General features: G+C 43.5%; 1 protein-coding gene across 1 annotated transcript in view; it reads left to right on the top strand.

Annotated features, from left to right (window-relative positions):
* EEF1E1 (eukaryotic translation elongation factor 1 epsilon 1) overlaps positions 1-10,654 on the top strand; it is a 32,652-nt gene extending 21,998 nt beyond the window's left edge. The window contains exons 3-4 of the mRNA XM_069217164.1: positions 6,224-6,319; positions 9,981-10,654. Of these exons, the coding sequence (XP_069073265.1) occupies positions 6,224-6,319; positions 9,981-10,121 (237 nt within the window). The 3' untranslated portion in view covers positions 10,122-10,654. The remainder of the gene's footprint in view (positions 1-6,223; positions 6,320-9,980) is intronic.
* The last annotated feature ends 2,270 nt before the right edge of the window (positions 10,655-12,924 follow it).

Here is a 12,924-nt window from a genome sequence, read left to right as displayed (position 1 = left end):
AAAGCGTTTTTAATGATGCACATTTGTGAGAAGTAAGATATAAATGACCACCTGGGAGCTCAAAACCTTTAAGGTAGAGCATTATGAGCTTTGGTCTGACTGTTTGCAAGCTTCACCTAACACCTCAGTCGTTTTCCCGACGCTGAAAGTGAAGGCTTGCAGCTTGTTAAGAATAATATTTAGAAGGGGGGTGTAGCCTGAGAAGCAAACATGGCGACACTCTCTAACTGAGCTCTGCGCCACATCCCCCATAATCTGGCATTCACCCTGCAGATCGCCTGATCCTGACACATCCAAGAACGATATTACAGCTCATAGCCTGTTGAGCCAGGCTATGAGCCTGGTAGTTTTGTCTCAATTTGATTGATGCTGAAAGGGACTCAAAAAAACATGCCCTGCTGTTACCGGGCTGCAGGACTGAGGATGGGGACAGCGATCCGGGGCTGCTGCCGGCGTGAGCATTGTTGTGGCTTGAGAACCTTCCACGCTAGGTGTGCCAACACCCCATCCCCCCCCCTTGCTGAAAACAGTGGGACCCTAGTAGAGACGCTTCTCTTGCCGCCGTGAGGAAGACTAGAGCTGTGGCCTAGGCTCTGCGCGGGCCAAGGTGCAGCCCGCAGCACACTTTCTGTTGAGGGTCCCCATACAGAGACTTTTTTGAACAAGTGGCTGCAGGCCTCCCTTCCATCAGAAGTTTTCCCTCTATTTTGTTATATAGCGTGCACACAGGGCTTTGAATGCTAGACTGCCTCCGGGTGCCAACTCTAGTTCTTCGACAAATTGCATAATTACATGCAGAATATAGGGACTTGGTACGGGACCGGGCCAAAAAACAGATGATGGCCATGATGCATCATCTCTTCGAAACTGGGAACAAGGCTGGCAGCTTTCTGTCATGGCTGAATAAGAAAAAAAAACAGGAAACCCGCTGGGTACAAACTATCCTTAGCACACATGAGACACAGACACCCGTATGTGTTCTTTACTTTAAAGAGCTTTATATGGCCTGGTCGCTTCATGATTAGGAGGCTATTGCACAATACCTGGCCACTATTCCTACTTCAGTGTTATGAGCAGAAGCTCATCACTCTTAGAACAGGAGCTAACGCTGACTGAAATAAAAGCCACAATATTCAAATTGCAGCACGGAAAGACCCCAGGACCCAGTGGAATCCCTGCAGAATTTTATAAACCATATGGGAACATACACAGGTCCCACTTACTGAATCTTTTTATACAAGCCCAGTACAAAGAGGAGCTTCCCCGGGACCTGTGACCAGCCACCATTGTGGTTTTCCCAAAGGAAGGGAAACCCAGGGACAAATGTGAGTCATACCGTCTGATCTTCCTTATTAATTACTTAATGCTGAAACTAAACTACTGGCCACGATTTTGGCCACCAAAAAGCTAATCTCCCCACTAATACACCGGGACAGTCGGGATTCACGCCGGGCAGATCGACCCACCTTAACCTGAGATGCACACATAATTGGTTAAACAGTCCAGATGTGTGTGACACCACATGTCTTTCTGTCCCTGGATGCTTAGAAAGCGTTAGACACTGTCAGCTGGTCCTTCATCGAACAGATGCTACTGTTATTCGGATTTGGCCCCCATTTCATGACATGGGTGGTGGTACTCCTACAAAGACCGAGTTGCTACTGTCATGATTAATTGTAAAACATCAGCTGAATTTCCCATCAGTAGAAGAACCAGACAGGGCTGCCTCCTGTCCCCACTTTTGTTTGCCCTAATGCTGGAATCCCTGGTGTGCATGAATTGGACACACCACGAGGTAGGAGGACTCCGCATCTCTGAAGCAGACAAACAGGAGGAAAAAATATGGGTATATGCTAACAGTATCCTCTTAAAAGTGACTGACTAAGCGTCCACAATTCCAATGCTTTTTTTTTTTTTACTGCTGTTTGAATCAGGGCTCATGCGGGATATAAGATTAAATGGGGTAAGTCAGTGTTGTATGCGCATCACAATCTGGACTTCGAGTGGCCGTAGATGGTTTCAAATACTTTGGGTTATTTGTTGCCTCTCAGAAGGAGCTGCGTGCAAGCCGTAATTTGAGGAGAGTTCTCTTGGGTTTTCAGGCCAATGTGGCATGCTGGGGGTGGGGGGGGCTGCCTCTCTCCTTGATGGGGCGGGCAGCCTTATTCAAAATGATTACACTCCCCTAGTTCCTCTATGCACTTCAGAATACCTACTATCCAGTTTCCCAGAACACTTTCACTAAGATCAAGGGGGAACTGAGGACCCTGCTTTGGGATGGGTGACACCTGAGAATTTCGCTTAACACACTACACCGCATCCAGTACAGTGGAGGGCTTGCACTCCCAGATATCGATGGGTACAATTGGGCAGCCCACCTGATAAATGTAAATGACTGGCTCAATGCCCCCACAGGATCACCCCACATTTTGACTTGAACGTACCTTGTCGGAACATAGACCTCCCCTCCATTATCTTTATGGGGGTTAGGGGTTCCCAGATATTACCACCAGCAACGCGGGTTGCATTAGATGCATGGTGCAAAGCCACAAGGCCCTTAGGCTGGGACCATAAAATCACCAAAGAATCGCCCCTCTGGAAAGGGACCTGGTTACAGGAAATTGGGAAACTGAGAGGATTTGAACTGTGAGACACCATTGGTATCTCCAAGGTGGGTGATATTCTAAAACAGGGAGACTTCAGGCCCTTCTCCACAATGCAAATGGAATTCAGTTTGCACCTCTCCCAATTTCTACAGTATGTGCAACCTTGCATGCTTGGGGGGCAGAGGGCTTGGTAGGGGCAGAAATACCTGAATACACCCCCCTAAAGGGTCAAATACTAAAGGATGAACTAGTTAGGAGAGCAATCTCTGCCACGTACAGCACAATTAACAATAATATGCCAGGCACCCTGGTCCAACTGGTGGCGACAGGATGTGGGTGACTTAGTTGGCTTTGATGCACCCATGCAAAGTTGCCATCAAGACACACTTATGCCTGATACAGTTTTAAATTCTCCACAGGGCCTATTATGACCGCAGCGAGTTACACATTAGTGGGAGGGCATCTGTCCTAAACTGTTTGCGCTGTGAGAAAGCTATAGGGACCTTTATTCACACAATTTGGGAGTGTCCCTTCATAAGAAGTTACTGGACAGCAATTCTTGGAGAGCTTTCGGCCATATTGGAGGTAATGGTTCTGTTAGAGCCACGGTTTGTTTTACTGGGAATCCCAAACAGTGTAGATCTCCCACTTTGAAATTGATCTTTAGTTCAATGGCCATGGTGGTGGCCAAGAGGGATGTAGCCAGATACTGGGGGCGTCCACAGTGCCCTCCATACAAGAATAACAGCCAGGAATGGATACCATACATGGTGACATATAAAAGTAGAAGTTGTCCCCCCAAATTCAATAAAATATGGGGGTGGTGGAGCGCCTACTATGGGTTGGGGTCTCCAGAGGGAGAATCTGCCGTACCATTGGATCAGACCATCAGCCAGAGGTAATTGTTCCAGGGTTAACCCACATTGTTCACAGTGCGTCATTTTCTATGTACGGTGTGTCCAAAGAAACATGGTAAGCGTATTAATGTGGCATTGAATACTCTTAACAATTATACACAGATAATAATTTATGAAGTAAGAGACTGTATTGCCTTGGTTGGATTATGTATTTACATGGAAATTATTAAAATAAATAGATTTAAAAAAAAAGAATAATTTTTAGCTCACAAATAAAATAAATGTGGGTAAATACAGATTAGTGCCTCCTTAAACATGACTGGGAGCCTGGTTTCCCTAGGGTCGATGACCATGAACTGTAATGCGGCTGAGATTGCAAGGTAGAGTTTTTTTTTTTTTTTTCATTTGTTTTTGTTTTTTTTATAGTTTCATTACTTAAGCCTGGCTAATTAATATATTTTGATGGGCTTCCAAGATAAATTCATGGGCACACTATTACATGATGCATCTGGTACAGCTCACTAAACATTCACAATATTCTTCAGAACAGATTGCTCAACCAAGCCATCTCCTTTTTTCGTACCCACCAAGTCTTTTTGCTCTTCGTGGGCCGAACTGTTCAAAGTATGTACCTGTCTGGTGCCCCAAATCCAGTACAGCTTATATATATGCCAGAAGACTGACTAGAGGCCACCTGAGAAGTGTCATTAGAGTAACTTGTAATTCCTACCTTAAGTTATGAAAAGCAAATTTCTTGCTTTATATTGCTGCTTGCTTAATGTTTTTATTTGTCCAGATTTCAGTCCTTTCTACCTCCCTTCTAAATTTGAAACCCTTTAGTGGCCACAAACTAAAGTTAAATTGAGAAGCCCAATCTCCCTCTTTTTTTCTAATTTAACTAGGCCTGGCCTGAAATGGGCCCGCTATGTCTAGCCTAATTACTTGATTGTTTTTGACAGTCCTAATGAAGATGGAACAGCATAAACAACAAGCTTTAGAAGTCCTCCAGATCGGAAGAAGAAGCAGTACTAGGGGCATGCTTCACCCCACAGTGCAGAAAAAAAGAATCTTTGATATTCTAGTCAATTACCCGTATGTATGCTTGTATTAAAGGGCACGAGGCATGCAACTAATCACTGGCTCAATCCAACAAGTTATTACAAACCAACCAGCACTGACACAAATCGGACAATATTGAAGATCTATAACCGGTGCTCGGCAGAAATTAAAAATACAGGAACATTTTCTCACTGCCACCTGGATTTGCCAACAGACCTCTCCAAATATGATCACACAGAAAAGATTTTGCTGCCACTGAGCATCTAAGAGCATATGGTAACGGGCACCAGAGCAATTATTGCAAAAAGCCCCAGCGTTTACATTTACGATCCACAACACAAAAACCTCAATAGTTAATAGCCATTAATGCCTGAAACCACAGTAAATCCTAAAGTGGATCAGAGCAGACAAACACTAACACACCATGAACCGTAGCACATAAAGATCAGTGACAATACACTCTATACAACAGGGACATTTGCAGTATGACTTCCCTATCAAGCATTGCCATAACATGCATTAACTTAAGTTGCATAAATGTTCAAGGGAGGCACACTTTGAAGTTCGAAGGTTGTAAAAGTAGAAGACTAAACATGACATTTAGGATTTGAGTCATTGTTGATATCTTTGAAATCTACACTAATGTAAAATTCCACCTCTGTACGTATTACAAAAAAGCTGGGTCAATGTGTATAACCTATTCATGTCTTTACTGTTGTGAAAATGAAGAAGCATTCATTTTATTTTAGACTGCCCGTGCAATTAAAATATGTGACTTCTGACCTGCACCCAGAAGAGTGTCCTTTCCCTAATTGTTAGGACATGCCTTTTCTGCCTAATTTAAGAAAGTAATTTTAAGAAAAGAGATGTAAGATAAAATAGAAGTACAATGGTTTGTACTGGGGTGGACGAAAGGCACTCTTGGGTATTCTCTGCCTCTCCTCTTAGTAGTTTGGTTGAGCATATAGACTTTATCCTGCAATATGTGCATGAAAGACGCAAGCTGTGTTTTGAAAAAGAAACCATGTATCCAGCAAGAGGGTGTTACCGTTGCACACAATGTAAGATGGCATGTGGACCTTTAAAGCACTTAGTGGGTGGTAGTTGTGGGAAAGGAAACAAGTCGTCATGTACATGGAGCTTCTAAAATGCAGAGTTATGGGGAGGGAGGCTGAAAACCTATGTGCTTTAGACTTGAGGTTTTAAGTTGTAAACCATGTTGGTCATTATGACTCCTTTCAGGGCATTCATGGATTCTTGTAGAGCAGCTGTGTCCCCTAGTTTGTTTCCTTTGTTTGGTGTTATTTTTCTGCTTCCCAGTGTGCATGGGGATGTGGATGTCCTGAATGTGGATGTTCTGCTTACCAGTATGCACCGAATGTGGATGCCCTATGCATACTTGGAAGCAGACAATATGTTTTCTTTCAAACCGAATTGCAAAAGCAACAGACTTTGCTTTGGGTAACAAATGAGTAGCAAATGTCTACAGGCCATGCCTTAAGTCTGTTTTTTATGGCCGACATGCACTTCACAGATGTATAGGCATGTAATGCCTTGTAATAAATTTTTAGCAGAGCTGTAGACGCTATGCAGATTAGTTAGTCTAATTGACTAAATAAAATGGTTTATCACATCATCTTACATTTCCCATAGTTAATCTGTTCAATAAGTGACCACTCACAAAGCTTTGCTTTCTTTTAGGATCTTAACTTGTATCTTGAAGATAAGGTGTACTTCGTTGGAATGCGATTCACATTGGCTGATATTCTTATGTATTACGGACTGCATTCCATAATGGTGAGTTTTATTATGTTAGCTAATGACCTTGTAATACACAATGTTCGTAATTAGTTATTCTACGATGATCAAGGGGCACTTGAATTAATATAAAATCTCTTCGGTTTTCTTCTATGGAACGTTCTTAATCTTAGCATGATTTCATAGTTTTAAACATGTAGAATTGGAGACCATTCTTCACGGTTTGGTCAGATTAGCAAAATGTTAAATTACCCTTTAAATACTGCGGTGCTCTGTGCCGTGCTCCCAAAGCCATGTTCGTGCTTTTGCTACAAAATCATTTGTGTTTTTTTAATTTGATTGCTATTTATTGATGCATACTCTGGAAGAATATCGTCAGTCAGATTAACCAAAATGCTGTTTTTTTTTTAAACACACAAATATCGTTTGTGTGTGAGTTTGGAATTAACACTTTTTGGGGTTTTGCCTATACAGGTAGTTAGGTGATGATGTATCAGTGAATCGTGGCAGAATCCCTGAACCTGTTACCCTGTCAGATTTTTGACTGATACCATTAACAGGCACCTAGAGATACTATGAACATTTAATACTTCTTAATTACATACATCCTAATAAATCTTAAATGGCACACATACTTCGTGGTGATTGGCTGGCCAAGAGAAATTACGGTGCCTGGGTTTTTTTCTTGATGATGTAAAAGAAATGGCATTTTCCTTCTACCACCCTCACAGATAAACTTGTCAGTCAGTAAGCTGACACTTTTGCGTTGAGTGCCAAGGGTCTGAATAGTGCGTATATACCAGACATGTATATTTACTTTTGGTATGGTCTCCCCACAAATTGAGAGACATGTCTGTCAGAAAATTTTAGAACAAAATAGCAACAAAATGGTACGAATAGTGTAGTGTGCGTGCGAGACAGGCATAGGGAATGTATTAGTGGAAAGCAGACTGTCCTGCTTTTTGCAGTGCAGCTCAGAGACCTTGTATTTGAGGCCTTTGAGAATCACTTTACACTGGAACGCGTATCTGCGATGAGAGGCACCCATATATCTGTTTCTGTCAGCTGGGTCCAGCTATTGGTGCTATTTTGGTTTTCACTGATGGTCATGAAACACAGCAGGGACTGGCTGTGTTAAGAAGAGGGCCAGCTAAGTGTTCGTATGAGCTATCAGTTAATATGTGATTGCAAACTGAAGTCTCTCTCTTAATAGGTGACTTGAAACTCTTGTAACAGGCCCCTGCCCCTAAACCTGCCTGTGAACCTCTTTGGGGTTTGAGTATTTCCACTGTAGGCCTCTGCTCCTCACTATCACTAACTACTGCCTGATCTATGCCTCTTGTTTCTGTGACATGGGCATGCATTGCTGCTGCTTGTGCTATGTTGTGCTGCCCATGTACTCTGTGCTGAGTGCGGGAGAAGCTCTGATTATTGGTAACTATTTTGTTTGAGGAAACGTTTGCACTGCTATAGCTACTTTGCTCTTGAGCTTGTGCTGCTTCCTTTAGGTTTTGTACCGCTTCTCTTACCAAAGCCTGCACTACTATTCGCAGTTCAGAGAGTGAGAGAGAGAGAAGTTATATAACATCCACTGTTAGACCTTGTGGGTGGCGAGGGTGCTGCTCGGCATGACGATTGGAGACCACTGCCTTAGGGTGAGCAATGTAGATATTGGGCAACTCACCGCTGTAGGCCTGCCGACCTCCCTAATCAGTGCATCAGCTCCGATTCTGCTACTCTGAAGCGACCAGTAGTGGTAATTTCAAAACCAGCAATGCAATGTGGCCACTTCAGTTCCAGATGTGGCTTTAAGTGTACACAAACGTAATTTACCCTGTGAATAAATGAGGAAGAGAACTGCACGAAGATGAACAGGGCTGTCTTTACTGCATTATCCCTAAAATTGTGTTCCCCAAACTGTGGGTCACAAGCCGATTTTCGTAGTTCATGAAAGTCCAAGCCCTAACTAAAGATGTATTTAAACTGTATTTCTCTTGTCCCATTTGCTGTGTATCAAAGAGAGAGGTTACATGCCAGGTTATGTGTTCTAACAAATTGCTGCCTAGTTTTGTTAACATGGCTATTGGTGTTTACAAACTGCTCTCACTTTGAAGTCAAAGAAAGTAAAGTAAAGTGAACTATTGTACAGTCGTTCTGGGGTACAGAATGTGTGAAAGGAAAGGCTTTAGGATATCGTTTTTTGTAACACACAACAAAATGCAAATAACTGTAAATGCGCTGTGCACATTCAGCAATTAGGAAAGCAAAAATGAAGCATTTTGTTTCTAATTATGAAGTGTGAAGGAAGCAAAGATTTTAAGATGATCAAAATAAATCAACACTATTTGGTTATGCACAAATGGTAAATATTTACTGAACTCAGATTTCCAAACGCCATCATTTTTCACACACTATCATTTTTACCAGTAAAACTGTCCAGGTAAATATTAGTGGTTATTTCAGTATAAAGTTTTTGTCTGTAAATGACAGTGCACTGCCACACAATGCTTTAATTACATTAAATAAAATCGCCTGACTCATGTCGATTAAAGCTAAGTGGGTCCTGAACTTTTGCCATTCTAAAAAGTAGGTTGTGGATCTAAAAAGTTTGGGAAGCACTGTCCTAAAAGAAAATGGGGGAGAAAAGGCAGCAATTGTGTTTGATTGCCTCTAAGAAGAACATATTTCGATTGATATAAAGAGCCTTGTCTAAATCAAAGGCCGAGCTATGTACAAAAAGGTTCTATCTGAAAAACATCAGAAGCCTCTAAGAGTATAGGAGGCCTCTGGTGTGCTCACTCTGTGGGTCACCTCCAAGAATCGCATAGCCAAGCACAAAGTCAAACTCTGTGCTAAAAAAAAATAAATAAACTCAAACAAAACTGGGCTGCAAATGAAATATGAAGGAAAAACAACAGTACCTGACTCGCATCAATGCCACTACGTCCACCGAATTGTTTTAAACACTTTCAACATTCCAAATAATTCACTCTCTTCAGTGGAAGTGGGTATCAGTAAAATCCCATTCCCCAAGGGCTCCCTGGCACCTGTTAGAGGATAGCATTAGCCAGAATAGCAGAATGGAATTACGATCAAGTTCTCAGATAAAACTGCAGTAAATCCCTTTGCTTCACACCCCTCCCACCCAAATTGTATAGCAGGCAGTACTTTAGAGTAAAGAAATACTGCCCCAAAGAAGCCAAGTTTTGCTAAAAAGAGAAACGGAAGAAGAACCAGGGAGGCCCACACTAGAGTCCTAACCGTAATACTTGTTGTACCTAAAGTCTTATTCTTTTTGTTCTCACCAGATTAAGCAACACGCCTCCGTTTTCCATGTCTAATTTATTGTAGGCCCGTTTATATAAATTTAGCTAATGTATGCTCGACAGTGTCGATAATTTAGATGTCGTATATGATCCTGTGTGTTCTTTACACTAACAGACTGATAGCCAACGTGTGTTGCATTAAGAGGTGGAAAGATGTAGCATTTATGTTGGTATTAGGACAACTAAACTCGGCATCATACGAATAATATTATTGAGAATTCTGTTTGCCTACTGGGTTAAAATACATGAAGATAAATAGTATTTGTGAAATGTAAGAGTCACCAGTGTATAGTACTTTTAGATTTAAGTCTCTAAAATTGTAACCATCCGTGAATATTTTATAATTACATGGCATTTCTTTTTCTCCCCTTTAGGCTGACCTTTCTATTCAAGAGAAGGAGAAATATGAAAATGTCTCTCGGTGGTTTTGCCATATTCAGAATTATCCTGGCATTCGACAGCATCTGCCCAATGTAGTCTTCATAAAGAACAGACTCTACACAAATGTACACTAGACACTCTTGATCATGACAGTACTGAAAAATATGAAATTCAGATGATGGACATGCATACAGTTACTGTTCATCATAAATGTCACCCTGCTGTGTTACCAACCAATTAATTTTAATATCTCTCTAAACCCTGCAGAAAATGGCGATTTTACACATTATTGGCAGTTGGGGAGCATTGTCTTATAACAATTTACGTTATTGAGTAATATTTTCTTTCGATGTACTGATTGCAACTTAAGTTAACCGGGTAGTCTTTTTATTTTTATATTACTGAAATGTGAGCGACGCCCTAAAGGTTTGTATTGCTTGTCCTTTATATGTTTTTACTGAGTGGAAGAAATGCAAATTTAGTTGCATCACCCCAAAAAATTAATGCAGGTCAATTGTTTACCCTTTTTAGTAAGCTAGATTGCAGAATGAGTACGTAGTAATTTTTATTTTTCCCTGGTGCCATGTTTGTATAAAAAAAGAGACATTTTACAGTCATTGTCTTAGCTAATATTATTTATGTGAACAAGTAAAAATCGCATACAAAATTTTGGTTTGATTTTAGCTTCATTTGTGTACTGAAGACATCGCATTGTTCCCTGACCAGGGCTTAATTTGAGCCAGTGGTTGCAACCAGCATTTATTTTTGGGGACTGTCACTTATTCTTCCCCTTCAGGTATTTACCTAGCGCAAGAGAGGGAAAACACACAGAGAAAGACAGCCAGCTGTCACAAAGGGAGAAAGCAGTAACCTGCTAGATTGAGATAAAAGGGCAGGGAGTGTCTGGTAGTGGATTAAAGAGGCTTGAGGGGAATTTAAGACTACCAGCCTTGATATTAGGCATACAGACGTTACTTACATCAGCCGAAGGCTTCTGACTACATCTTTGGGGCACCAGCACTCTGTTTCACAAATCAAGCACTGGGCCCGAAGCATATTAACATGGCCAACATGTCGGTCAGCTCAAGCTCCTTTAGCTGACGTTTGGTTGTAACTTAAAATAGTGAAAAAGTTGGGACGTGGACAGGCAACATGGTGGATGGGACGTAAGTCCCGAGCTCCTGGCCAGCTGTCCACAGTAATCCTCCTTAATTCCACAAATTCCTGCATCTAAATTCAAGAAGAATGTCGTCCTAGGGCCCTACCAGTAAAAGGCATCGACACCCAGACAGCGGAAGTGAGGGGCAACCGCAGTATAAACAATCTGCCGGGGGCGACAAGGGCCGCACCACAGACCCGAGTGAGAATTGAGCAATTAACTCCCACAGCTGGTAGGAGTAACTGTGTGCTGCACCGTACAACCATTGACACGCCTGGGGTCGGCTCTGTGGCATAGGAGCTGCGGCTGGAGAAGAGCAGAAGTCCGGAGAGGTGAAATCAAGGGACGGGGCCACGGATGTCATCCTGCGTTGGCTCTCTGGCCCTGGGACATCCCCACAGCAGGAGCATTAATAGCCTGTTGGGTTCTGGGCAAGGCAGGGTGGACCCTCCCTGGAAGACTGTCAGTGCTGCCTCTCTGCCTGGGCGAGTCACCAGAGAGGGCAAGGCCCCATTTGAAGCAGTGAACTGCCAGTGTGATACAACCGCTAGCCCCCCTCTAAACATGCTGTGACGAGCAAGCCACAGCACATGGAGGAGCAGTGGGTATCACCCCCACCCCAAACCCCCAGGGCCACATAAGGGAAGCCTAACAGCCGCTGTGGGGCCCTGCTGGCGAAGGACCTTGAAAAGTGCAGGAGTTGGGGCTGGACTGACCAGAGATCCTGAAGCGACCACCCAGATCAGGGCATTAGCAGCGGTTGTGCCCTTACTGAGCCCGAACCATGAAGTGGATCCCAACACTGGCAGCTACAGGCCTCTGAGGAAAGGAGGAGGAAACATCAGTCCGGTGCCCTGGAGCCCCAAAAGTGGCATTGGTGTGGCCCCCTCTGTATGAGGCCCAACTGCGTTCTTCCCCTCCCGCCATCTGCCAGGGAAGCTATTGCTTGGAGTTGGGGGGGAGGCTGTGAAACACAGGTAAGGACAGATCAGGCCACAAACCTGACAAAAACCATAACCCATATTACCACACCGCACCATGCCACCCAAAGAATAACAAGACAGATGGGCCGGAACGGTGAAGGGAGCACCTCAGAAGACTCTAAGCCCTCCTGGGCCAAACTATTGGCAGCAATCCAGGGATCCAGAGCAACCGTAGAACACAAGATTGAAACAGTGTCAATCAATGTCAATTGCTGCGGGCAGATCTGCAAAGTCGCAGACAAAGTCATGGCTGCTGAGGGTAGAATTGCGTTATTGTAGGGGGAGGTGGCCGCCCTCAAACGTCAAATGGCCTAGATGATCGCAGTTATGAAGGATTTGGAAAGGCGAGCAGAAGAAGCGAGGGGCCGTTACTGGTGCAGCAACATACGAGTCCTGGGGTTCCCAGAGTGAGTGGAGGGGGTCTCTACTGAAAACTTTCTTGAGGAGTGGGTGCACTCTGAACTCAAACCAACAGGGCTTTTCGAAGTATTCGTAGAGCGCACATAGCATTGGTGCCCCCACCTCCTCTGGGGCGCTTACTGAGAGCCATAATCCTTAACTATGGTGACGGGGACAGCATCCTTCGGGCGGCCCACGAGCTGTTAGTCCCAGCATTTGGCAACAGCAAAATAACAATATACCTGGATTACACCAAGCAGCTGCAGGAACAGCACAAGTCCTTTGTCGCAGTCAAACAAAAGCTGAGGGTGCTCCAACTTCAATATATGCTCCTGTACCGGGCGAAACTGAAGGTCATAGCTCACGGGAAGGCCCACTTTTTTGACAATCCAGGAG

This window comes from Pleurodeles waltl, chromosome 2_1 (assembly GCF_031143425.1).
Source record: "Pleurodeles waltl isolate 20211129_DDA chromosome 2_1, aPleWal1.hap1.20221129, whole genome shotgun sequence".
Lineage (NCBI taxonomy): Eukaryota > Metazoa > Chordata > Amphibia > Caudata > Salamandridae > Pleurodeles > Pleurodeles waltl.
The sequence above is the reverse complement of the archived record's forward strand: the minus strand, read 5'-3'. Positions and strand labels throughout refer to the sequence as shown.